General features: G+C 43.0%; 1 protein-coding gene across 1 annotated transcript in view; it reads right to left on the minus strand.

Annotated features, from left to right (window-relative positions):
- PTPRN2 (protein tyrosine phosphatase receptor type N2) overlaps window positions 1-23776 on the minus strand; it is a 688626-nt gene extending 664850 nt beyond the window's left edge. The window contains exons 1-2 of the mRNA XM_029911620.1: window positions 23755-23776; window positions 22720-22833 (exon numbers count right to left, since the gene is read on the minus strand). Coding sequence (XP_029767480.1) covers window positions 22720-22833; window positions 23755-23776 — 136 coding nt within the window. The remainder of the gene's footprint in view (window positions 1-22719; window positions 22834-23754) is intronic.
- Window positions 23777-27143: the final 3367 nt, after the last annotated feature.

A 27143-nucleotide genomic window follows, 5' to 3' on the forward strand; every position in this document is an offset into this window, starting at 1 on the left:
GTACCGGAAGGGTTGCTGAGGCCTGAAGTGCTTCCTGGGAGGGGCTGGGGTGTACAACGCAAGGGATTTCAATGTCTCACTTGAGTCCTTTAATCCATGGAGTTTAGCATCAGTCTGCTCCATAAAGAGCAAGGATCTTTCGAAGGGCAGGTCCAACACAGTCTTCTGGACCTCCAGCAGGCGCCCAGAGGACGACAACCAGGAGCTCCTATGCATGGCCACTGCTGAAGCCAGGGACCTGGCAGACAAGTCAGCTGCAACCAGAGCAGTTTGCAGTCAGGCCCTCATCACCAGTTTTACATCATCCGCTAGCAAGGAGAGCTCCTGCTTAGACTCTTCTGGGAGCATGTCTTTAAATTTCTGTCATACCTGCCCCAAAGTGCATGCTGGTTTGCGATCCTGAGCTGCAATGCCCCAGGGACCCCCAGGAGGAATGGGAATAGAGAAGCTCATAACAATGGGTGGGAACATAATACTTGTGCTCGGCCCTCTTTGAAGTTGGAGGAAGAGATGCAGGTATCTGCCACAGTCCCTTAACTCGGTCCATAACAGCCTCATTGAGAGGCAAGGCCACTCTGAAAGGATGTCAGTGGCTAAAATATCGACCAGGTGGTGAGAGGACTCTTTTACTTTCTCCACTTGTATGCCCAGACTTAAGGGAACTCTTTTTAACAATTCCTGGTGTACCTTATCATCTGGAGGAGGTGAAGTGTTCCCCTCCGCCCCCTCCGCCCCCACCCCCGGAGACTGCCTCATCAGGGAAGGAGGAAGAGGAGGCCAGCACTGCTTGCAGATGCTTTTCCTCTCTTTCTTAATATGCAGGGTCTGTTAGCCAGCTCTTGCAGTCCGCTACTGGGCTCAGTACTGAAGTCAGGACAGGTGCTGTCTGATGGGTAGGTGCCACACACCTTTCCAAGGTCACCAAATAGGAGTGCCTGTAATATGATCTGAAAATTTGGGGAAAGCCCCCTAGATTCCAAAAGGGCCACTGAACAGGTGTGGCCCCCCAGGGACCTCCTGGCCATTCCACTGTGACAGGATCCATGGAATGGTGGCAACCTCTGGAGGAGCAGTGAGAGCAGCTCCGAGGACGGGACATGTAGGACCCGATCTCCAATTCAGAAGATGACGATTCTCCTTCCATTGACCATAGAGGTGCAGTTCCACACAATGCCAGCGACCAGTGCCAATGTGGAGAGCCACCAACAGAGAAGCTAACATCACAGGTTTCCCTTTGATGGTACTGAAGGGCGAGCCATCAGGGGTACATGAGACTGGCCCGGTACTGATCCTACCCTTTCTCCCATGTCCGCCAGCACCGCTAGCACTGACTCGTATTACCAGCAATACCTGCACCGACAGGGTCAGGAGATCCCTGGCAGGCACAAACACCTGCGTTGTGACTGGTACTGACATAGTGTCAGTATGGTGCAGTGCTACAGATGTGGAAGGAGCACCTTCTGGCTCCATGCTCAATGGAACCTGCCTAGGTGCTGGAGAAGACAGCACTGAAGCAGAGGAATGCCTGGGCTTAGATAGCACTCCACTCTTATGCCCACGCCTAGAAGTGCTGGGGATTTTGCCCTTTCAGTACTCTGCTTCTTATGCCTCTTCATAGGCACTGGGGATGGTGAGCAGTGTTGGGATTCAAGTGTAGTCCGAGGTTCACTCCTTACAGAAACCAAGGCACTCAGTGCTGAATCTGATTGACCTGGCTTAGCTGGAGGTCTCAAGGCCCCCTCCATGAGTAGAAACTTGAGCCTGGCTTCATGATCTTTCTTCATGCAAGGCTTAAAGTCCCTGTAAATTTGGCAACACTTTCCAATATAATTTCCCTGACGCACTTCAAGCAACTTGAGCACAGGTTGCTCAGAGGCAATGCTGGAAGCATTGAGTGACTGAGACATCCCTTGGCACCAGGAGTCGATCAAAACCCTGAGATAGTTAAAAAAAAATCGAACTAAGTACTAATAACCTTAATAACACTATTTACAATAGAGAGAACACAGTCCTCTGAGAGACCTTGCAAATGCAAGAAGAGCAGTTGCAAGGTACCGTCAAAGGCAGTAAGAAGGAACTGAGAGGGCTTGGGATTGGCTGGGCCCTTTATACTGATGCCAGAGGCACCCAGCAGCAGAGGGCACTCGAGCCGCCCCGACAGGTAGCACTGAGGGGAAAATGTCTGGTAATTGCATGTGAGGCATATGCACAACGGAAGTGGACTGCGTATGTGCAATCACTCGAAGAAGAAAGAAAAACTGATAACTCCACAGTGCTCATAGTTTATTTGTTTGCCGGCTATTCAAAGTTTAATTGATTTCACATGTACTCTACATTTGCCACTGATTTTTTAAAAATTATCTTAAACCTTGGAGACAAAGAGAGAGCAAATGGGGGGGGAGGAACCCCACATAGATTTATGTGTGACAGAAGACAGAGATTGTTAATGCCTTTCCTACCTGAGCATCATCAGACCTCAAGTGTAACTTGCTCAGTTAAACAGCAGGGAGTTTTAGCACTATATGATGGCAAGTTACATTGGAAAAATTGATGCCTTCAACAACTCTACAGAGGAGTGGTGATATACAGAGAGAGAGGCTGGAGTAATATTTTGAAGTTAATGAGATAGCACCAGATAAGGGAGTTCCAGTCCTACTGTGTTTAATGGCAGGGAAAATGTAGTGCTTATTGCACAGTTTGACTGCTCCAGTAAAATCAGTTACACGAACTATAAAGACACTGCAACAACTTTTATCACCCAAGACATTAGTTATTGCTGAAATACCCATTAGCTGAACAAAAATCAACATGAAGCTGAATCTACTGCAACAGCTTATGCGATCAGTTCAAAGAAACTGTTGAAACAATGCCAGAAGTACAATGTGAATTGGAATGATTGGAAAACAAAGGTGTATAATCAAGTGTAGCTAGTCCCTATTTTAAAGAAAGGTGGCAAATTGCAAAGGTATAGAGATTGTAAGATCATTACAGTATTAACTCAGGGCCTAGAGACAAATCTGCTACTATGAAGATATTTTTGCATCACTAGGTATCAGGAAAGATCCACTAAGACTGACCTGTCAGACTTCCTTCAGGAAGAAGTTAAAATGAATCCAGGAGTTTATGCCGTAATAATAGGGCAGGATTAGATATAGCCTGAACCTCTGCTATCTGGCAAAAGGTTAGGGACCAGGTATTTCAGAAATTTGGTGTTGCTTAGATTATGCTGTCACAAGGATAAGTGATGAGCACCCAGGGGATTTCAGCAAAGTAATGAAAGTGTCATACGAGGAAGAGGTACCATAGGTGATTTTTTTTCAACGCTCCAGGAATCGTGGGTATGTAAATATAAATATTTCTTAGGCTTGGCACAAATTCCAGAGGAATACTAAAGCTGGCTGGATGTTTCTTACTCATAAAATGCATGCATCCAAATGTCAGCTCCTCTGATAGTGTCTCTGCTGGACCTGAATCACTTCTGAACTTAAATTTCATGTGCTATGAGGCAGATACAGTTAAGTGCACACATTTTAAACTCAGCTGCATCATGGTCCAACAGAGTGGGTAGAGACACTAGGGATATTAGGACCTACTGTTGCCAAGAAAAGCAGGGAGGAAAATGGACTAACTAGTCTTCCCACCAAAGATATGCTCTTATGAAGAGGAGTACGACACCAGTCCTCCCCACAAAGTTAGCAGACTAGGAGGAGGAAAAAGCAGGCCTCATGTCTCCTCTCCACAAAGAGAGATAATGTGCTTGAGCGTCCTATGAAGATTAGCTACTACCCAGAGAATAGGAGATGGACCTCAGCCTTTCCCAAAGTTCAAAGGTTGCAGAGAAAACTGGTCACATGGAAAGCCATGAGACAAGGTTCAGGGAAGAATCACTGGAACTAAAAAACCAAGGAATGGTCCAAAAGGAGGAAAGGGTAAAGGCCTCAAACAGCTTGAGATAGAAATAACAAAAACAATACTTTACACAGCTGTTAGAAGCACAGATTGTCATAATTTGCAGAAAACAGTCATGCCCCTAAAATTTTATAAACACAGAAATTGCAAAAAATAGACCTTGATGTCCTAAATTCATACAATTAAAGTAGGTGTGAGTCTGCAGGTGAGTAGTGTCATATCAGTAGTGCTTCCTGCTTTACTATTGATGTTTGGCTTTTTGGCATAATGCCAAAAGGAAATCTTAGGGTTCCTAAAACAGCTGAATATACAACCAGGGATGAAACAATCTAATTATTCGAAAAGAACTCAGCATAGATAAGTGCCCAATCTTCTCTAAAATCTTCTGACTGAAACAAAGCAGGATTTCTCTTGAACCAAGAACAAAAATTGAACATTTAATAAGATGGTCAAATTTGGCAGACAGAGCATATACCATGGATACACATACACCACAGTCAGACACTGCAGCACCAAGACTGGACAGGATGATGATGGCCAGTATACCTTTTAAATAAAATTTAAAAGTGGACACTCTTTTGTGATGACATCAAGGAAAGAAACTTGTGTTTCCCTCAAACTAGTTTCAAGCATACTTTCCACAATTTCTGAATTGAAATTAAAGTCTTGACCACCTAATATTCTGCTTGGCGTCCAAGAACTCTTCCTTTTTAAGATGTCCACCCCTGAGCCCACAACTTCAATTTTTATTTATTTATTGACAGTGTTGCCTGATGTGCTAGAACTAACAGACACCAGATGAGGCTAGGAAGTCTTTTGTGAGAGTCCACATTGACTCAAGTCTCAGGTCAAGTCAGCATTAGAATGTTCTCCTCTCTTTGTTCAAACCCTCAGCCAGTGGCAGAACAAAGTTCATTTTGATGGAAGAAAAGGGAAGACTACAAAATATCAGGATCAGACTTGCAGAGTTTCTGAACTGCAGATTATCAGGGTGACAGAGATGAGAATCAAGAGACTCAAAACACAAAGTAAAGCATTTCTTTGTTCCTCTATAGAGCAGGGTGATTTATTAATTGTTAATTGTATGGTAAATTTAGCCCTCCTTCTATTCATGAATTGTTTTCACACCAAACCTGATTTCTGCGAATGTATTCCTTATCAATAGTATGAATGGATTAGGTGAATAATTTTTAACCTACTATTTGCAAACTTTTCTATTCATGGTTTGTTTGCTGGGGGTGATTGGTACAGTAGACACTTGTTACTAGCAACATATCGGTGCCCTTTTGTTATGTTGCTCCTAAGCGGCTGTTGCTCTTATGGGGAGTATCATCTGACGAAAGGCAGCCTGCTTTTTCTGATACGCAAAACAGCTACAGTACATGCTAACGATCTATAATTGTAACAATGACGTGTATATTTATTATTATTGCTACAGTATTACATTAGTATATATACTGTACATTTTAAATATGTGTTCTGTTCTGCATTTGTCGCTTACTGACATATTGTATCAAGAAAGCGGTATTGAGTTAGTTATAAAAATATCAGGTTTTATTTTTGTTTTAAGAACAATCAGACACCAATCATGACAACAAACACAATCTCTTGCTCTTACTTGTAAACCTTGTTTGTGCTCACACTTAACTGTAATACTTTATACGCACTGCAAGTCGCCCTGGTTAAGAGCAACTGCTAAGCAAATAAATAATAATAATATCGTAATAACTTAAATTAAAGTATTATTTCACATCAAAGTGTATTCTATTAATACACTAAGCAGGAGCGCCGCCAGCTTTTCTGCCGCCCTAGGCGGCGGAAGGTCCCGCCCCGAAATGCCACCCACCACAGAGGCAGCGGAAGGTCCCGCTGCCGAAATACCGCTGCGGTCGCTGCCCCCCAAATTGTAGCGCCCTAGGTGACCGCCTAGGTCGCCTAATGGGTTGCGCCGGCCCTGACACTAAGTATCAACTTGTCAATTAAGTAAGAATGGATAAACTCACTCGTTTTTGGTGAAGGAACGCTGTTAATTTGCTCTGCTCCTTCTGAGTCACAATTTTGTTTTGAAGATGGGATTCAATATCCCAGTGAGAACTGCAGGCCCTGTCACGAATCCCTCTAGCTGTACAAGGTGCTGAAGTGTGTTCAAAGCTTTCAAAAGCTCAGAGTTTGTTGGAGGTGGAACTTCATCCAAATCATGCTCACTCTCTTGATTAGGATATGTTTCATCAACACAAGCTCGTCTCTCTGGCTTTGCAGTAGTTGCAGTGCTCAATAATTCCTCATTGGTTCTCTCTTTGAACATGAGCAAATCCTCATCCACAGCAGCGATTAAGTCCTCTTTTTCCATTTTCACTGGAAGTGGAAGATTGTTCAGGGGGTTGTCAAACTTTTCAATATCCTCGTCTTCCAGACCTTACACTAGCACAACAAATTTGCCTTTCCAGAAACAGTTGAAAATTGTTGTCGGCTTTACATCTTGCCATGCCTTTGCAACAAGATGAACTCAATCTAGCAAGTTTACAAGACATCAAGAGTGACAATAATCCGGCTTGCGATTTTTTATTGGTAATGTCCCTTCATGTGCTTAGTCACACCTTGATCCATAGGCTGCATCAAAGAAGTAACGTTAGGGGGTAAGAATTCGAGCTCCTTGGGGTTGTGGAGCAGTTATCCAGTAAGAGGCATCTCTTACAGCTCTGCAAGATCAGCTGGTGATCCCACTTTTTAGCCAGTTGATTAAAATCTCACCTGTCATCCAGGCATTCATTGAACTGACATAACTGAGGAGAAATTTACTAAAATCCTTTTGAAAGCATCTGGGTTGTTTTGACTTTCCAATCATGAACAGCGGGTGTTTGTCATTCCCATCCATGTTGGCACAAATGAGCACAGTTACCCTGTACTTTGAAGCTTTCCCTCCTTCAAGCTATTTTTTTTTACATGTCCCAAGTCACAGAGCCCTTTCAGATAAAGTCCTGTTTCATCAGCACTGAAGATGTCAGCCAGGAAAAACTTTTCAAGAATGTGAGGCAGTTTTTCGCATTGCCACTGCTCACCTACTGGTTTGTCCACTGACTATTTTTTGCCATGCTCATTTTTGTAAGCAACTTTGAAGCGTTTCTTCCATCTGTTAAACCACCGTCATTTGCCTCAAAATCATTCAATCCAAGTGAAGCGGCAAGCTGAAGGTCTTTTCCCTTGATTGTGGGTCCAGCAAGAAGTGCTCTCTGTGCCCTCTTCTTCTTGAACCATATAAAAACAGCCTGTTCAACATCAGGGGCTTTCCCTTCATGCCCACACTTACAGCTGCTATTCAACTGTCCAACTTCATATTTAGCCAAAAGCTTATTCTTCTGCTTCCACATTCTGCAGCAACCTACCTGTGCAACTCCCATTCGACTGCAACTTGGTTTTGAGAAGTCGTTGGAATTTGACAGTCTTGGATAATCTGTACTTTTCTTTCAGTGTGAGACTCTTGGCATTTTGTCTGTTTTTGCCAACAAAAAAAATGCAAGTAAGCAAAGGCTGAGATGTCACAACATCACAAATGTTGTTCTTATGTGGTGGCTATGTTGCTGTTACCAAGTGGACAATTCACAGTAAGGAAAGAGTTCCCATGGGAAATGTTGCTCAAAGGCCGCAGTTCCTCTTACAAGGTGTTGCTGAAAACTAGCTTATACTGTAACACACTTCACATACAATTGCTTTTGCTGTTCAAATCAGTAAAACATTTATGCACAAGCTTAAGTCCATCATTGTTCAGCAAAGCATTTAAGCATATGCTTAATTTTAAGCATGTACTGAAGTCCCATTCTTTAATAAAACTTGAACCTATGCTTAAAGTTAAGTATGTTCTAAAGTGCTTTGCTGAATATGGATGGACTACTGAAAGAGGACCTCAATGGATAATAAACTTGTCAAGCTGAAAAATAACAAATGACATGCAGTAAACAGCAAATGTTCCTGGGGACTTAAGTGGTGACCAAGGTCAGTAAGGCTTGGCCCTTTAAAAAAAAGGGGAACTATTGGGAGCGGGGGAATATGGGGACAGGGCATTGATGGGATGTGTAGTCCAAAAGGAGTCATATGATACAGACATGTTGTGACAGCCCAATCCTTACATAACCAGGAGCTGCTTGTGCTTAGGAGGTGAGAGGAGATGGCAGGAGAAACAGCTGACAGGATCCAGGAGAACCCTGCAGGGAGAAGGAAGGGCTGGGAGGCCTAGAATGGTGAGGCCATGTAGGAAGTGGCCCAGACAGGAGTGAAGCAAAGATTCAGTGAGAGTCCACATGGCAATTTACAGTCTAGGAACTTTGGATTGGAATCAGGTTCCCCTATGCCTCAGTTCTGCCCAAGGGAGGGCCAGCTGATAGCCAGCAGGAAGCAACTGCTGAGTCCAGTGAGGGACTATAGTGCACAACCTGCTTTGTTTTGTTGATTCCCCAAAGGGGAAGGATTTTTTGGAAAAGATTCAGCCAGAGGACTAAAACCCCGAATTGCAGTGAGGCAGCAGATGTAAGCGACACAGTGAAGGAAGCTAACTCTATTACAGGGAGAGATGGACATTCATACCTTTGTTCAAATGTGAAAACAGGAATTTGTGCAAAGAACAGACATTCCCCATGAAGATTTGCAAAGAGCATATAAAAAGGGGAATGTATATGATTGAATCAAACATTTGAATGAATGTTATTGAACTTTTTTTGCAGTATTATACTATCTAATCCCCTATGAGATGCTGAATATTACAGAGCAGCTGGTTCCCTGCTAATGGAATCTGTTAATAAATTGAATACAAAGGTTTGAGTCACAATACTGTGTCTGTTAATGTAAAGTATTATCTGAAATGAACATACATTTGTGTAACAGCCTGCCTGCAGGGGCTGGGGCCTCATCAGGCTACCTGAAAATACTGAGCAGGACTGCTGAGATCTTTTCACTCACCAGTCTGCTTGTATTAATTAAGAAATAAATCTCTTTCAAATATATAAGCAGCTCTCATAAACACTGGAGAAAAATAAGTGGGATGTGGTTTTATCAGCCCAGTCAAGCATTTCTTATGGCGCAGCCTGACCCAGGGAATGTCTCTTGGCTTTCATTAACTAATACAAACTACAATACCACGGAATAAAAATCTTTCTTTCAACCAATTCCACCTATCTACCATTTATAACTTGTGTGTATCCCCCTGCTTGCTCGGAGTGGCACTCTGTCCCCCGCTAGTGGTGGCTAGGCCAGCTACAGGCTGATGAACCTGCTACAGGTGTCTTTTCAGCTCATGCATTAGAAGCTCATGCATTTAGCTCCAGAGGTCCCAGGTTTGATCCCCACTGCCAACACCCCTAAGTCGATCGGCATTACAAGTGGTGGTAGGAAGTGTCTAAAGAAGAAAGGCTGCAGTAAGCTTGAGGAATAGCCTGGGCTGTCGCTCCTAAAAGATCAGTAAAGGTGGGCAGGTAGTATTTTAGTAGATTTCCCACAAACAGTAGAAATTTGATACAAAGCTCAAACCCCCGGGGGCAGAAACTTCTTCTCACTCATCCTCAGGTAATAAGATGTTATGAGGCCATCTAGGCCAGCAGATCTCAAACTGTGGGTCGGGATCCCAAAGTGGGTCACAACCCTGTTTTAATGGGGTCACCAGGGCTGGCGTTAGACTTGTTGGGACCTGCGGCCGAAGCCTCAGGCCCACCGCCCAGGGCCAAAGCCGAAACCTGAGGGCTTCAGCCCTGGGAGGTGGGGCTCAGCTTACAGTTCTGGGGCTGAATCCTTTGGGCTCCTGCTTTGAAAGTAGGTGTTGTAAAATGTCTTATGTAGAATGGTGACCTGCGAACCACTTCCAGAAGGGCGCGAGCATAAATGCCTTCTACTTGAATGTGAACCGGACCAACCAGTCCTTGTGGCAAATCCCTCCAGGTATTAGCAACCCATTGGCAGCACTTAGTGGAGCATATCTTCCTTTACAACAGGATGCTAACTATGATGCTCCATGATGTAGCAGATAACAAGTTCACTACAGCAAACAGAGTCCTTTAAAGTCCAGTAGGCTTCAGGAAAATAATCAGAACTTCAATAACATTTAAAAAAAATAGATATAAATGATTTCCTGCTGCAGAACTTCCAGTGGTAGAGGGATCCAAGTGGTGCCTCCAAAATGTACCCCTTTACTCCCTGGGTTGCTCAGGAGCAGGCTACACTCACCTGTGTGCCCAGGGGCCTGATGTGGTTGACAGTAAAGGAAATCCTGAGTATCCCAGTGGTGATGTTGGATAGGTGGGAATCCTCTTTCCACCCCTCTGCTGCAGTCCTTTTACTTGTAAAGGAAATTAAAATCGGTGATGCCTCCATCTGGCTGGGCACAGAAACTTATCTAACTTGCATTTACACTGCCATCATTTACCCCACCTCTGAGTGGACACTCCACTGGATTTCAGAGTTTTAAACACTTGCTTGCATGGGTGTGCTTGAAGACCTTGAAGCTGGAGACAGCACTCAGTTGGTCCAGTGTGTCAGTTCAGTCAATGTAACAAGGGGCGGAACAATTCTAATTTGGGATCATTCCAAGATTGAAGATTAGAGTTGTTTTAACGCAATGTTAGCAACTGTGGGTTCTGGTTCAATGAGAAGACCACTTTGCCTCTTCTCAGACTCAGACAACTCCTTAATGTCTCTTTGCTGTGCCCCTTCCCTTGCAAGCACCAAACAAGGGGGTGGTTACTCACACTGCCTTCACTGCAGGCCCACCTCAGTCAGCTCTAGGCACAGCAACAGCCTCTGCCCTGGCTCTCATGAAGCCACCAACCACCTCTGAGGCTCCCTCCTTGATCAAAGCACGGGCAGGCTTGTAGCAGCAGCTTCTGGCTTCCTAGCAGCTCCTTGTATGGGAAGAACTCCACAAAAGTAATCTCAGCTCCTCTCCAAAATGGAGCCCACCGCATGCTTTCCCTGGGAGAGGAAGTATGTCTCTTTCTCTCTTCCCCCAAGGCATCATGGGAATTGTAGTCTCCAAGGCTGGATTGCAGCACTTAGAATCTTTCCAACTGGAACACTCCCAATTAAGTTCAGAGGCCTCTCTACTAAAGGGTGCCTACAGTTGATTTACTGTATAATGTCACAAGCCAGTTGTCAAACCTTTTTTCTCAAGGATATCACTGGAATGGACCTCATATAAGAACCTAAATACAACATAAAGAAAAGTAACAATACTTTTATAAATGGTCTGCAAACTTGTTGCCAGCTCCAGAGCCAATAAACCACTCCGGAAGTTACCATTGACTTTTATCAGTTTTTCTTTTGTCCTTAGATGGTGTTGCATATGATACCACACCATCTTGATGAAACTGAGGTCAGGTGAAGTGAAAGAGAAAATGAATGTCTGTAAGTTAAAACTGCAGTAGGGAGAAAAAATACACTTCTACCCCGATATAACGCGGTCCTCGGGAGCCAAAAAATCTCACCGCCTTATAGGTGAGACTGCGTTATATCGGGTTTGATCTGGTACAGTATGCCGTGCCGGACTGGACCGGCTTCCCCGGCGGTGATTTAAAGGGCCCGGTGCTCCAGCTGCTGCGGGGAGCCCCGGGCCCTTTAAATCACCGCCCAAGCCCGGCTGGCAGAGCCCCAGCCGGCTTTGAAGGGGAAAGCGTCGCTTCTTTCCGGCTGCTGGCTGCGTGGCTGTCCCTGCTCCTCCTGAGTCCTCCGGTCCATGCTCACAGGGCCGCATTCCGAAAGGGGCTTTAGAGCTGCAGGCCAGGGCCCCGGGGCCCCCTTAGCCCAGGGCCCTGCAGCCCCTAAAGCCCCTGCGTTCCGGGTGGCCCTGCCTGCCTGGGGGGGGGGGCAGCTTCCCCGCTCCCTCCCTCTCTCCTTCCCTCCCTCCCAGAAAGGCCTAAGCACTGCCGAAGCACTGGGAGGGAGGGAGGAAGGGAGGGGGAGGAGGTGGAGAAGAGGAACTTGTGCAGTGCTCCCTTGTAAAGTCAGCCAAATGACGTTATAAGGGAGCATTGCACTACTTTAAATGGGTATGTTTCCTAATGGAGCAGCGACGTAACTTTGAAACAACGTTAAATAGGAGGACATTAAGTGAGGAGTTTCTGTACACGTAAAATGCAGAGTGTCAGTACCTATGTTGAATGGAAGCTGAACAGTCTGGGAACAAGCACTGCCTTGGTGCATTCAGAGATTTAATTTACCTTAAATATCAGCATAGGATGTTTTGCTCTGCATGAGACAGTGTCCCATACAAGCACTCCGAGTGGGTGGTTGCCCAAGGATTCCTACATGAACTCTTTTTTCTTATAACACATGTTGTAGTAGCAGCTGCAGTTCCAAAGTGGTTTAATAACATCTGTTAATTATTAGCCTTTTAGAATCACTGGTTAGAAACTGCTTTAGGAAACAAATGCAATTCCCTTTCTGGCATAGTGAATAAAAGAAATGCCATCATCCTCTTTTATTATTGCTTTCAATATGTTTTCTAGTGACATTTTTGACTCTGTTTGAATTTTAATGGAGTTTCACCAAGTGCTTCCATACTGCCTTGCATTCTTCTGATAAATTCACATGGTCATCTGGGATAACTTGACCTTCATTCAAACTTTTCCAGAATCTTGTAAAAAACTAGGGATGAGTGATCTCTTTGTCTGTGTCATTCATTTCTTTGACTGTGTAATTAAACTATTTGGACAAAAAGGAAAATGAATACATATTTTAAGTCCTACTTACACCACCACAGTAAATAAGTTCAGGCATTTTAGTGCATACTAACACAAATATGGAAGCCCAATGGATTATTTATAATACATTGTCCATTCATTGGGATTCCTCTTCTTTGGTATCTCTCACAGTGGCTTGTGTTAAGATGATTCTGAAGACCAGCTCCAGTAATAAATACTTCCATCTCCTTCAGGGACTGTACAATCTCATCAATCCTGCCTTCTATAGTGCTGTGCTTTCTGGCTATCTTTGTAATGCTGGTCTTTAGTAGATGGACAGTGCTGTCTAAGCAACCTCTTCTTGACAGCTCTGTAACTCTGGGAAAACACAGTTTCTTTCCTGTATTGTAACTGTTGTTTTTAAAGATGTAGTTCACATATATATTACATTCAGGTGTGTGTGAACCCAGTGTGTGCTGGAGCTTTCTGTAGCAGTACCTGTTAGGCCAGCACAAGCAGCCTGCATGTCCTTGTGGCTCCTCCCAAGGTTATATAAGAGCAGTACTGCCATAACCACGCTCAGTTTCTTTAAGCCAGAAGAGACCGGTGCAGAGGGTCTCAAAACTCCAATGCAGAGGGGATGGAGGATGGGTCATGGAAAATCCATGTGAACCATGTCTCAAAACACAACAGTTACAATACAGGTACAGAACCATTTTGCCATTCTTTGATGGGTTGCACATGTGTATTCCACTCAGGTGACTCACAAGTAGTATTGTTAAGAGGTGGGGCTTGGAGATAACTTACCTAGCATCTGCAGAATTACTTTCCCAAAGTTTGCATCAGATCTTTAAGTAGTCAAGATGGTGTAATGGTTGGTCAACGTACTCATGGAGGACCAAGTAACAGCCCTACAATTGTCCAATATGGGGACGTCCCTCAAAAACTCTGCAGTAGCTTGAGCCCTTGTTGAATGGGTCAACAGTCGCTGCAGTGGAGGGGTGTTTGCTACCCCACATACAGTTGTGATGCAGGAAGTAATTCATCTGGAAACTATGATGAAACTCCCTCATCTTTAATTCTGTCGGCATAAAAGAGACAAAGAAACATGAAGATAGCCTAAAAGGATTTTGTCCTGCCCAGATAGAAGGTCAGTGCTCACTTTACATACACAGCGTGAAGCCACTCTTCATCTCTATTTGAATGTGGCTTTGGGGAAAAAATACACATAGCTGTGCAGTTTGGTTCTGATGAAATGCTGATTCTACTTTTGTTGAAAATGTAGGAAGTGTCGGTACTTCGTCTGAACCAAACTATATAGCTTTACCTCTACTCTTCTGGCTGACAATTTCAATGAAAAAGAATGTCTTCTGACAGGCAAAGAATAGGTTGCCAAAGGCTTGAATGGAGGACACATCAGAGTCACTAGTACAGTGGAGGTTCCCGAAAAGGAATCAAGTCTTTTACAGGAGAAAAATGTGAACAATGCCTTTTAAAAATCTAACAACCTTGGGATTGGAAAAAATGGCTTCCCTTGAATGCGAGGATGGATTGCCGAGATCACAGCTAAGTGGACTCTCAGGGAACCCAGAGAAAGAACCAAGGATTTAACATGTAGCAGGTACTCTGAAATGTCCTGAATCTTAGCATCTGTTGGCTGAATTCTCTGACTAGTGGACCAGATCAAGAAAAGTTTCCATTTAGCTAAGTAGGTGGACCTAGTGGACTGCTTCCCACTATTAAGTAGTATCTCCTGAACTGCCACGGACAAGTCCTTTGTTACTTGATCCAACCAGGCAGCAGGCATGCCGTGAGACACAGGCTGCTCGGATCTGGGTGCCACATTTGTCCACACTGCAGAAATCACAGGAGGGGTGACGGGATTGAATCGAGAGACTGAAGATCTGGGAATCAGCACTGTCTTCACCACAGTGGCCAATGAGGATTACCTTAGCAGTACCTTTTTTCAATAGGAGTATGATCTGATGGATGAGCGGAATAGAGGGGATTGCGTACATGACCTCTGGTCCTCATCTCAGTAGAAAGGCATCAGTTAGTGCACCTCGATTATAACCTATTCAAGAAGAAAACTGACATTCCTTATTGTCTTTCATTGTGAATAAGTGGACTGGCAGAACACCCCAGGCATTGAGGATGGTTCCCTAGTACAATGTTCTTTAGCAACCATTCGTGATTCCCAGAGAAACTCCTGCTGAGACGCTGCCAGCTGATTCTGGGAGCAAGGTAAGTCAGTGGCAATAGGAGCAATGCCTTCTTTGATGCAAAAGTGCTAGAGTTTCACCACTTCCCAACAGACCTGAATGGACTATGCCTCTCCCTGTCTGTTCAAACAGTACACTGAAGTTGTACAGTCAGTGAGCTTCTGGACCAACAAGCTTGTGCAGTAAGGGAGAAAAGCATAGCAAGTGTGAATCATTCAAAGTTCAGGAACACTGATATGAAGAGCTTCATCTTGCTCGGTCCACAAAGCTTAGATTTGCAACCCCCCCCCCAAGTATGCACTCACCTTATCAGAGAGGTGTTGATAATGATTGTCTTGATTGGAAGGAGATGAGCAAATGCTATGCCTCCATATACACCAGGGGTTGGCAACCTTTCAGAAGTGGTGTGCCGAGTCTTCATTTATTCACTCTAATTTAAGGTTTTACGTGCCAATAATACATTTTAACATTTTTAGAAGGTCTCTTTCTATAAGTCTATAATATATAACTAAACTATTGTTGTATGTAAAGTAAATAAAGTTTTTAAAATGTTTAAAATTAAATTAAAATGCAGAGCCCCGCGGGCTGGTGGCCAGGACCCGGGCAGTGTGAGTGCCACTGAAAATCATCTCGCATGCCGCCTTTGGCACCTGTGCCATAGGTTGCCTACACCTGATATACACTGTTCTAATCCATCCACCACTCTAGGAAACAGGACTGCAGGAGAACCCAGACCAATTTGTTCAATTGAGAGACTAGCTTCTGCCACCCTTGAAGGATGAATAGGCATAGCCTGACATGCAAAGTCACGTAAGTACATGAGACCAGGTGGCCTAGTAGCCTTAAACATACCTGGACCGTGATGGTGGGGTGGCACAACTGGCAAACTGCGTGAAACCTGTCTTGAGGGCAAAAAGCCATCAATTTTGTAGAATCGAATAGCGCCCCAATAAGCTCGATCCCCTGTGTTGGAATAATGAGGACTTCCCCTTGTTCAGCATGAGTATCAAATGACTGAAGAGATGGATGATGAACTGGACATGGCAAAGAACTCAAAGTTCAGATCTGCCTAGCACTAACTAATCTCCATCTAAGGGAAGATGTGAATTCCATTCCTCCTCAAGAATGCCACCACCACAACGATGTACTTGATGAATACACCTGGGACCAAGGACAGGCCAAAAGGAAGTACTGTGTATTGATAATGTCAACTTGCCATTACAAATCTCAAACCTGTGACTTGGCAATACTGCCACATGGAAACAGGCATCCTGTAAATCCAGGGCAGCAAATCAGCCATTGTGGTTTAGGCAGGGAAGGACTGATGCCAAGGAAACCATGCAAAATCTTATATATCTGCTTTACGTGTTGAAATTTTGAAGGTTGAGTATGGGTCTCAGATCCCCTTGGACTTGGGGATCAGAAAGTATTGTGAACCCCTTTCCCTGATATTGAAGGTGGATTTCTTCAGGGGCACCTAGAGTGAGCAGAATCAGAACTTACTGAAGGAACACAGCTTTGTGAGATGGGGATGGAGAGGCTAGAGTATCCCAGTCTCTCAGTACTTAGGACCCATTTATGAGTTATAATTTCCTGAGCACTGAAAAACTAGGATAATCTGTTCCCAAAGGATTAGGGGGAGGGACAGGATGATTGCTGGTGGCTGTATTGCTATCCTTGAGGGAGAAAAAAATCTGCTGTTTCCCCAAAGATGACAGAGAACAAGCTGGTTGATTGGAGTCAGAGCTGGAGGACCTCCATTTCTGTGACTTGTGCCTCTTCCTCAAAAAGTCATGCTGCTTCAGAGGCTATCCAGGCTGAGAGTATTGTTGTTGTTATAGGGTCCTGTACTGCTATCTCTTGGGGGCTGGAGTATAGATCCCCAATTAACGAAGTGTAGCACAGGAGTGTTTAAATGAGTGCAAACTCTCATCGGTTTTGTCAGAGAACAAAAACTGACCATCAAAATTGAGGCCCTCTATGGTTTGCTGGATGTCAGAGGCTATACCAGAGTTTTGTAACCAGAAGCCTCTTCTCATTGTTATTGCAGACACCATTCCCCAAAAACAAGCATCTGCCACATTGAGCACCAACAGGAGTGATGTATTGGCCACCAAGTGGTCTTCTGCCAGGATGAACTCCTCCCTTGTATCTTCAGGCAGCCTATCAGTAAGCATTGCTTCCCAGTTTACAAAATTATATTTTACTAACAGTGCCTGTTGGTTAGCTATGCACATCTGCAGAGAGGAGATGAAATAATTTATCCTCAACAAGTTAAGTCTCTTGGACTCTTTGGGAGCTGATTTGAATCTCCCTGTCACATCTCATTGGCAGCTGTTACCACAAGGAAATATGGGGCAGTGTAGAAATAAAAACACTTGAAGCCTTGCATTGGAATGTGATATCATTTCTCCGTGCACTTGGCTGTAAGCGCAAAGAAGGCTGCCATGTGTCACAAGGCCTTCCAGTTCCAAAAGAGCTTCGTTAATAGGCAAGACTACTCTCCCATGGGCTGCTGCCTGAACAAGGTCCAAAAGCTTGAACATGTTCTCTTGGACAAGCTCAATTTCTGTGCCTAACAATTCAGCCATCCTCCTCGATAGGTCCTGATAAGATTTAAAATCCTCTGAAACTAGGGAGGAGGAACCTGAGGCCATTGAGTCATCTAACAATGAAGACGACAGATTAACTGGGGTCAGTGGGTCCTCTTGTGGTACAACCTGCTCCTGTGGTAGTCTTGTAAGACTGGTTGCTTACAGGGGCCAGTATCTGCAGGGTCCTGCAATGTAGGTGGCTCTGGCAGGTACCCAGCAAAATGGTCTGTCAATCTTTCCTGCAAGTGTACTGGTGATTGAGACCTGGGAGACACCCCAGGAGTTCCAAAAGGGCCACTGCAGACGAGTGTAAAGTATAGACAGGGAGGCACAGGTCAACGGCCCAGCAGTACCAAGTACCTGAGGAGTCCTGGCAATGTTCCGTGTCCTTCTTTGAAGAGGAGGAAGAGTCCTTCTTTGATCTGGGGTGATTTCAGTCATGTTATGGATCCTCTTTTGGGGAAGCCCCGGAGAGGAAGATCAACCCTTCTTTCTCTGAGAAAAGTCTGCGTCCAGGGGTCTGTCAGAGACCACTGCAGATTCTGTAGCAGTGTGAGAATCTGGGTGATCCGAAGGCCCTGGGGCTGAAGCAGGTATCCTCACCTACGCTGGAAGGTGCTGCTTGAGGTGCAGATCTCTGGAAATCTGCATCCTTTTCTTGAAAGAAGGCAGATACTACACCTCTCTTTAATGTGTCCCTTGCTGAGACACAAAAGACAATGCATGGGGTGGGTGTCACTATTTAAAATAGACACCCCACATGATGGGCACTGCTTAATGACAGGCGAGAGTGCATGCCACTGGAGCCTCACACCAAAACTAACTGACTAAAACAGTAAAGAAACTAGATACTGAGCACTAACTACTAACTAACCAACTATTAACTAAGAAATAAAAGGCAGGAATCTAACTTGCTGGCTGCATAGACAAAAAACCCTGAGGTAAGCCACACAGGGAGCTCAGACTCAAGAGATGGTTGGTGAGAAGGAACTGAGGGTGGGTGATGCCTATATATAGCCTCTGGAGGCACAGGGCATGTGCACCGTCCCAACAGGCACTGCTGCAGAAAGCTCTCCAGTTCTGGCACACCAGGTGCGCAGACTGCTAAGTGGAACCCACATGTGCAGCCATTCGAAGAAGAATGAGAAATGTTTTACCTCCTTCTCATGCATTATAGAAGGACCAGTGGCACAAGCAGCTTATTAGTACATAAATTTCAGCAACCATCAGAAGGGCTTTTTCCCTACCCACAGCCAAGTTCATAAACTTTTCAGAAAATCTTCATAATGAGCATTGCCAGAGTCTTGACAAGGATAGTATGAGTGAAAATGCCGTGCGGGATTACAGTACTGTGAGAAAACAAAACTTCGCAGCAAGGCACTGACAGCTGACATAAACAGAAATACTCTCAGTGGGTAAAAAAAGCCATGAAAATTGTACCCTCGTGAAAATTTAATTCAACATACAGTCAAGATCCTTTATTGAGGAGATTAACATCAATAGTATGACTCATCCAACTTTCTATTGTATGCTTTGCTAGTGTACTGTATGTAACTAAGGGTGGCAGAATAAACTGTGATGTGTTATTTGTGCTACATTCTACTTTGTTTTATTGTATCTGAACATACAACCTTTCCTTCTGGCCTTTGCTTTGATCACAAACATTACTTGAAAGTAATCAATAACACCAAAAAAATAAAGAAAAATGAGGATGGATAGCCTAATTAGCAATAAGGAAATAGAGGTGGGCATGTTACCAGCAGAGGAAAACAAGGAAGTTAGTACTACTGACAGAATGTAAAAATCAGGAAATAAAAACCAACAACCCATTGTAAAAATTAAGACCAAAGATACTAGAAAACCACTCAAGATAATGAGCAACAAAAAATACCCTTAACTGGCAATATGGCTGGTGCAGCTGCTAACAGGAATTTTACTCATCCTGAAATGAATTATAATTGACATATTGTACAATCTTTCAGGTAAAATCTGTGTGGCATGTTGCTATGCCAGTAACAAAGGGTGCAGTTTGATCCTGTTCTTTTCATGGTAGATGTAGCCTTAGCTGATGCAGAGATAGTTAGGAGTGCTGCTGAAGGACAGGGCAAAACTGGAAATTAGAACTGCTCATGGAGCGATCTTTTGGAGCAAGTTAAGACCTTCTCTGAGTATTTCTGGACCATGTCAAGGTTCCTTCCCCACTCTGAACTCTAGGATACAGATGTGGGGACCCACATGAAAGCCCCCTAAGCTTATTTACCAGCTTAGGTTAACAGTAAGCTGCCACCACCAAGCGTGTTCCAAATCTTAGGTAAGAGCCACTTGGAACTCTGCCTTTCCCCAAATATTTCCCAAGTCCCTAACCCCCCCTTTCCTGGGGAGATTTGAGACTAATTCCTCCCCCCCACCCAAGTCCTTACCTCCCTTTTTCTGGGTAGGCTTGAGAGTATACCCTCACCAATTAGTCCTGGTGAACACAGATCCCAAAACCTTAGATCTTAAAACAATGAAAAATCAATCAGGTTCTTAAAAGAAGAATTTTAATTAAAGTAAAGGTAAAAATCATCTCTGTAAAATCAGGATGGAAAATAACTTTACAGGGTAATCAGATTCAAAGAGCCCAGAGGAACCCCCTCTAGCCTTAGTGTCAAAGTTACAGCAAACAGAGGTAAACCCTCTAGCAAAAGAACATTTACAAGTTGAGAAAACAAAGATAAAACTAACACGCCTTGCCTGGCTGTTACTTACAAGTTTGAAATATGAGAGACTTGTGCAGAAAGATTTGGAGAACATGGATTGATGTCCGGTCCCTCTTAGCCCCAAGAGTGAACAACCCCCAAAACAAAGAGCACAAACAAAAGCCTCCTCCCACCAAGATTTGAAAGTATCTTGTCCCCTTATTGGTCCTTTGGGTCAGGTGTCAGTCAGGTTACCTGAGCTTCTTAACCCTTTACAGGTAAAAGGATTTTGGTGTCTCTGGCTAGGAGGGATTTTGTTACCCCTCCCTTTATAGTTATGACAGACCATCTGTGTGATCTTGAATGAGCAAGTTTCCTTTATGTCTGTATTGAATGAAAGGGACGTGATATTCTGTACAGTGCACAGGAAAGCAGTATTAACCATGCAAATGATCATCATTATAACTGACACACATGGGTTGGAAGTATGGACCTTGATAGCTACAGTAGAAAACAAAGTCTTCCCTCTAAATCTCATTATAAGAATAATAGATTGGGTAAACATTGATAAAACTAACCTGGCAGAACTGTCATAACAATGGACACACTTTAAACATTTCTACCAAATGAAGAGTTATAATTGGTTTTGTTTGTCCAGTTCTTTATGCACAATGAATACTCCAGTATTTGCCAAGGATGGGGAGAGCAGGGAGGAAGTATGACAAGCACTGAATGTGTGTACTGTATGTATCTGTTGTAGATATTTTTAAGGTGCCCATGGTTCCTAATTGCCAAGAATATTAGACAAGAGAGCTCAAACTGATGTGAGAGCAAGCAGGCAGATGAACATCTGCGTGTGTTTTTGTAAGGTTCCTGAACCAGTTTTAATAGTGACATACCCCTTCCTTCCCTACCTGGTATTTAATATGCATATTCTACACCAGTCTCTTTCAATGCACTAAGCAGGAGACAGTCCACATTTCATTCATAAGATTTCCCTTAGGGGAAAATACTGCATGCCCCTTTACAAGGATAAAAGTGCAGCAGAAATGCCAACATATCTGCTAGAAGGATGGTGGGCTCCAGATAGAGAGATCATGTGCAGAGAAATCCTGTATCAAAACAAGCTCAGTGATGGCTCTCTGCACAAGAGCATGGGGATGGCAGGTAGATCATGAGCAAGTTAGAGAGTGGTGGGGTCTAGCAAAGGGTCCACAGACAGTGGAGATCCATCAGTTCCAAATCCTGCAGGGAGCTGGGAGACAGTAAGTAGTCACTAGGTACCTGGCTTCCCAGTTGCCCCACAGCCTACTCACAGATGAGGAAGGATTCCATCTCTCCAGCTCTTACAAAGTTGCTCTGAGCAAAGACCATTGCCTTAGGCTTTGCTTGCAAGACAATGATTTAGCACTTAATGAAGAGCAAGCTAGGATGCTGCAAGCTATACTTGTCCATTCCCATCCTCCTACTACATGCAACCAGGCATTGACCGGTGTTCACATCAGTAGGAGGCAGCTGGACAGGAAATAAATCCACAGGCTATTTTGGGGTCCTGTAAGGGTGTATCATAAATCATTCCAACATACATTTTGGAACAATTTAAAATGAAGATTAAAATTACAAAGCTTTCTTGCTTTTATCTCTGTCTCCAAAACAGATGTGTTTATTCACTTATAACAAGCAAAGAAGTTTGTTCAAGTTACTGTTCTTCATTTTGTTCAAAGTTTTGTTTTGTTAATTCCAATTAAGCCATGCAGAAAACAGATTCTCCCTTTTCAGCCTTTCCATCACTTTAGAGTGAGTGTAGGGATTATCTCAAGGAAGATTCACTAATCATTACTGGAGCCATACTAGATTTAGTTGTTAAATGAAACCAGAACAGTTCAAATAAAGTACAGGAATTAATTAGGAAGTTAGGAATTTCTCCTAGCTGATGGAAAGTTAACCCCTAGCAAGTTGGGTGCCTAATGCGCTTTTATCCTGTAATGTTCTGTGATGCATTCAAATGTATGGTAAATTATTCCTCAGCCATTAATCATTTACACTAGTGCAGTGGTTCTCAAACTGTGGGTCGGGACTCCAAAGTGGGTTGTGACCCCATTTTAATGGGGTCGCCAGGGCCAGTATTAGACTTGCTGGGACCCAGGACTGAAGCTTAAGCCTGAGCTCCACCCCCACCTCGGGCAATGGGGCTCGGGCTGCAGCCCCTTCTCCCCCAACCTGGGGTGACAGGGCTTGGGCTCTGATCTTCCCCCCGCCCGGGGTCATGTAGTAACTTTATTGTCAGAAGGGGGGCCGTGCTGCAATGAAGTTTGAGAACTCCTGCCCTAGTGTGAATCATGTCTACACTTGTGGAGGTACACCAATTTCTAAAATTTCAGCATAGACAAGGTTGAAGGCACAGACATACATGGTTTGCAGAGGGGACATATCCTTCCTTTAGATGCTTCACCAAAACACTGCTACATATTCACTGGCTCAGGATGTGTTCTGCCTGGATAAGAACTGCAGGATCCGGCCTGAAACATACTGATCTAAATTTTCTGTACCACACAATACCAAAACCCAGAGAAAATAATGACACTACTCTACACCACGGACTGTTGCTCCTTTGCCCCACACATTTCTTGGGTCCACTCTCATTCAATTTTTACTGTACCTCTATGCGAAAGCTTCTCTAAGATGATCCTTAGGTGCTGAAGAATGGGGGGTGAAATTTCGTATTTATATACATCTATCACCGGAACCCGCTGACATCTCCCAAATGCTCCATCTGCAGAAAAAGAAGGCAAAAGGGGAAAGGAAAAGAAAAAAATAGTTCTCATTCTCTGAAAGGAAGAAACACTTGATGAGATGTGCACTTGCAATATGTCCTAATTATATACTGCAGGAACTCTTTAGAACACAGTTTTAAAAAGTCATCAAAGGATTACTGGAATTTTGAAGTAGTCATGAAGCAGTGCGTTTTCTATCAGAATAAATAATACTGGAAGAAAATTATCCTGGTAGAGGCGGGAGGGAGGATCTATTGTATATTATAAAGTTATAAGACTACACTTTAAAAAAAAAGTAATTTCAGACTTCTGGCTTCCAAATCTTTTGATGTAAGGCTTCTTTTCTGACAACTGTGTATGTGTGGGGAAATTAATGTTCAGCGTCTCAAACTTTCCAGATGAAAAGCAAAGCACACAGAAAATATAAATATTAATTTTCAGGAATTATGAGGATTTGTTGAAATATTTTTAATGTAGGAATTGTGCGCTAGGCATTGGTAAATGCATGCTGAATCCGTAATACCCAGCAAAGGTTCATTTCAAGTAGTACCCTCTAATGAATGCAGTAAAAGACAACTGCTCACAGAACAATGATATATTAATGGAGCCTAATTTATTTAGCTCCATTCTATTTGTCTAAAATGACAAGACTCTTCTCATCAATGTCTTTTCAAATCACACCTTCTAATTAATTTAGGTCCTAATTAGTCTTTATTTAGAGAATTGTTCATTTTGAGACGAGCTTCCTGTGTATGTGTGGGAGGAAGGGGGGAGTTCAAACCTTCAAATTACCTTTCTCTCGTTCATATAAAAGACTAATTCAGAGTGTTGGTGCTTCACATACACTCTGACCAGATGCAGTTTTAGGTTTCAGAGAAAAAAAGTGGTTTCATTTATTGTTCAGTACAGTTTTGCTTTACAGAGTGATCCAAAGGAAGCCATTCAGATGCAACACATTTAATTAGAAAAATATTCTGCATAGTGTTGGTTTTAACTCAGTAATTACTGCACATCTGATATCACATTTGTGTTTAAAAAGAACAGCTTCATCTGATTAGCAAAAAACAATATCAGGTATTAATTTGCAAGCATTCATTCACATCTATGGAACTTTGCAGAATCAAAAGAATAGAGAGAGAAGCAACTGGCCCAGTTGCTCTCAAAAGATGAATAATGCTTATATGACAGTCTAGAAAACAAGCAAGTATGTGGCATAGAAGAAATAATGTAGTATTACCTTCATTATTCCATGTAAATAACTAATTGAAATTAACTGAAATTTATTTTCCAGTGTCCTTTTCAACCCTCCCTAACCCAAAAATGCCAAATAGGATTAATCCATATTAAAAATTCACCTTCTTGTTCAATTTTTATTTCTGAAAATTATTTTTTAAACTCAAATTTCAACAAGAAGGCGCATAAACAGGTATGACGTCTGGATCTCACTTTGAAATCCTGATGCAGTTTGAAATAGTCACAGTATCAAACTTCTTTAAAAACATAAGAACATAAGAAAGGCCGTACCGGATCAGACCAAAGGTCCATCTAGCCCAGTATCCTGTCTACCGACAGTGGCCACTGCCAGGTGCTCCAGAGGGAGTGAATCTAACAGGCAATGATCAAGTGATCTCTCTCCTGCCATCCATCTCCACCCTCTGACAGACAGAGGCTAGGGACACCATTCCTTATCCGTCCTGGCTAATAGCCATTAATGGACTTAACCACCATGAATTTATCCAGTTCTCTTTTAAACTCTGTTATAGTCCTAGCCTTCACAACTCCTCAAGTAAGGAGTTCCACAAGTTGACTGTGCGCTGCGTGAAGAAGAACTTCCTTTTATTTGTTTTAAACCTGCTGCCTATTAATTTCATTTGATGACCCCTAGTTCTTGTATTATGGGAATAAGTAAATAACTTTTCCTTATCCACTTTCTCCACATCACTCATGATTTTATATACCTCTATCATATCCCCCCTTAATCTCCTCTTTTCCAAGCTGAAGAGTCCTAGCCTCTTTAATCTCTCCTCATATGGGACCCGTTCCAAACCCTTAATCATTTTAGTTGCCCTTTTCTGAACCTTTTCTAGTGCCAGTATATCTTTTTTGAGATGAGGAGACCACATCTGTACGCAGTATTCGAGATGAGGGCGTACCATCGATTTATATAAGGGCAATAATATATTCTCAGTCTTATTCTCTATCCCCTTTTTAATGATTCCTAACATCCTGTTTGCTTTTTTGACCGCCTCTGCACACTGCGTGGACATTTTCAGAGAACTATCCACGATGACTCCAAGATCTTTTTCCTGACTTGTTGTAGCTAAATTAGCCCCCATCATATTGTATGTATAGTTGGGGTTATTTTTTCCAATGTGCATTACTTTACATTTATCCACATTAAATTTCATTTGCCATTTTGTTGCCCAATCACTTAGTTTTGTGAGATCTTTTTGAAGTTCTTCACAGTCTGCTTTGGTCTTAACTATCTTTAGCAGTTTAGTATCATCTGCAAACTTTGCCACCTCACTGTTTACCTCTTCCTCCAGATCATTTATGAATAAGTTGAATAGGATCGGTCCGAGGACTGACCCTTGGGGAACACCACTAGTTACCCCTCTCCATTCTGAGAATTTACCATTAATTCCTACCCTTTGTTCCCTGTCTTTTAACCAGTTCTCAATCCATGAAAGGACCTTCCCTTTTATCCCATGGCAGCTTAATTTACATAAGAGCCTTTGGTGAGGGACCTTGTCAAAGGCTTTCTGGAAATCTAAGTACACTATGTCCACTGGATCCCCCTTGTCCACATGTTTGTTGACCCCTTCAAAGAATTCTAATAGATTAGTAAGACATGATTTCCCTTTACAGAAACCATGTTGACTATTGCTCAACAGTTTATGTTTTTCTATGTGTTGGACAATTTTATTCTTTACTATTGATTCGACTAATTTGCCTGGTACAGACGTTAGACTTACCGGTCTGTAATTGCCGGGATCACCTCTAGAGCCCTTTTTAAATATTGGCATTACATTAGCTAACTTCCAGTCATTGAGTACAGAAGCTGATTTAAAGGACAGGTTACAAACCTTAGTTAACAGTTCTGCAACTTCACATTTGAGTTCCTTTCACATTCAGAACTCTTGGGTGAATGCCATCTGGTCCCGGTGACTTGTTAATGTTAAGTTTATCAATTAATTCCAAAACCTCCTCTCGTGACACTTCAATCCGTGACAGTTCCTCAGATTTGTCACCTACAAAAGCCAGCTCAGGTTTGGGAATCTCCCTAACATCCTCAGCCGTGAAGACTGAAGCAAAGAATCCATTTAGTTTCTCCGCAATCACTTTATCGTCTTTAAGCGCTCCTTTTGTATCTCGATCATCAAAGGGCCCCACTGGTTGTTTAGCAGGCTTCCTGCTTCTGATGTACTTAAAAAACATTTTGTTATTACCTTTGGAGTTTTTGGCTAGCCGTTCTTCAAACTCCTCTTTGGCTTTTCTTATTACATTCTTGCACTTAATTTGGCAGTGTTTATGCTCCTTTCTATTTGCCTCACTAGGATTTGACTTCCACTTTTTAAAGGAAGTCTTTTTATCTCTCGCTGCTTCTTTTACATGGTTGTTAAGCCACGGTGGCTCTTTTTTAGTTCTTTTACTGTGTTTCTTAATTTGGGGTATACATTGAAGTTGGGCCTCTATTATGGTGTCTTTAAAAAGCGCCCATGCAGCTTGCAGGGATTTCACTTTAGTCACTGTACTTTTTAACTTCTGTTTAGCTAACCCCCTCATTTTTGCATAGTTCCCCCTTTTGAAATTAAATGCCAGTGTTGGGCTGTTGAGATGTTCTTCCCACCACAGGGATGTTGAATGCTATTGTATTATGGTCACTATTTCCAAGCGGTCCTGCTATAGTTACCTCTTGGACCAGCTCCTGCACTCCACTCAGGACTAAATCTAGAGTTGCCTCTCCCCTTGTGGGTTCCCGTACCAGCTGCTCCATGAAGCAGTCATTTAAAGTATTGAGAAATTTTATCTCTGCATTTCGTCCTGAAGTGAAATGTTCCCAGTCAATATGGGGATAATTGAAATCCCCCACTATTATTGAGTTCTTAATTTTGATAGCCTTTCTAATTTCCCTTAGCATTTCATCATCACTATCACCGTCCAGGTCAGGTGGTCGATAATAGATCCCTAATGTTATATTCTTATTAGAGCATGAAATTTCTATCCATAGAGATTCTATGGAACATGTGGATTTGCTTAAGATTTTTACTTCATTTGATTGTACATTTTCTTTCACATATAGTGCCAC

Source organism: Terrapene carolina, unplaced genomic scaffold (genome assembly GCF_002925995.2).
Source record: "Terrapene carolina triunguis isolate 2854851 unplaced genomic scaffold, T_m_triunguis-2.0 Scaffold111, whole genome shotgun sequence".
Taxonomy (NCBI): domain Eukaryota; kingdom Metazoa; phylum Chordata; order Testudines; family Emydidae; genus Terrapene; species Terrapene triunguis.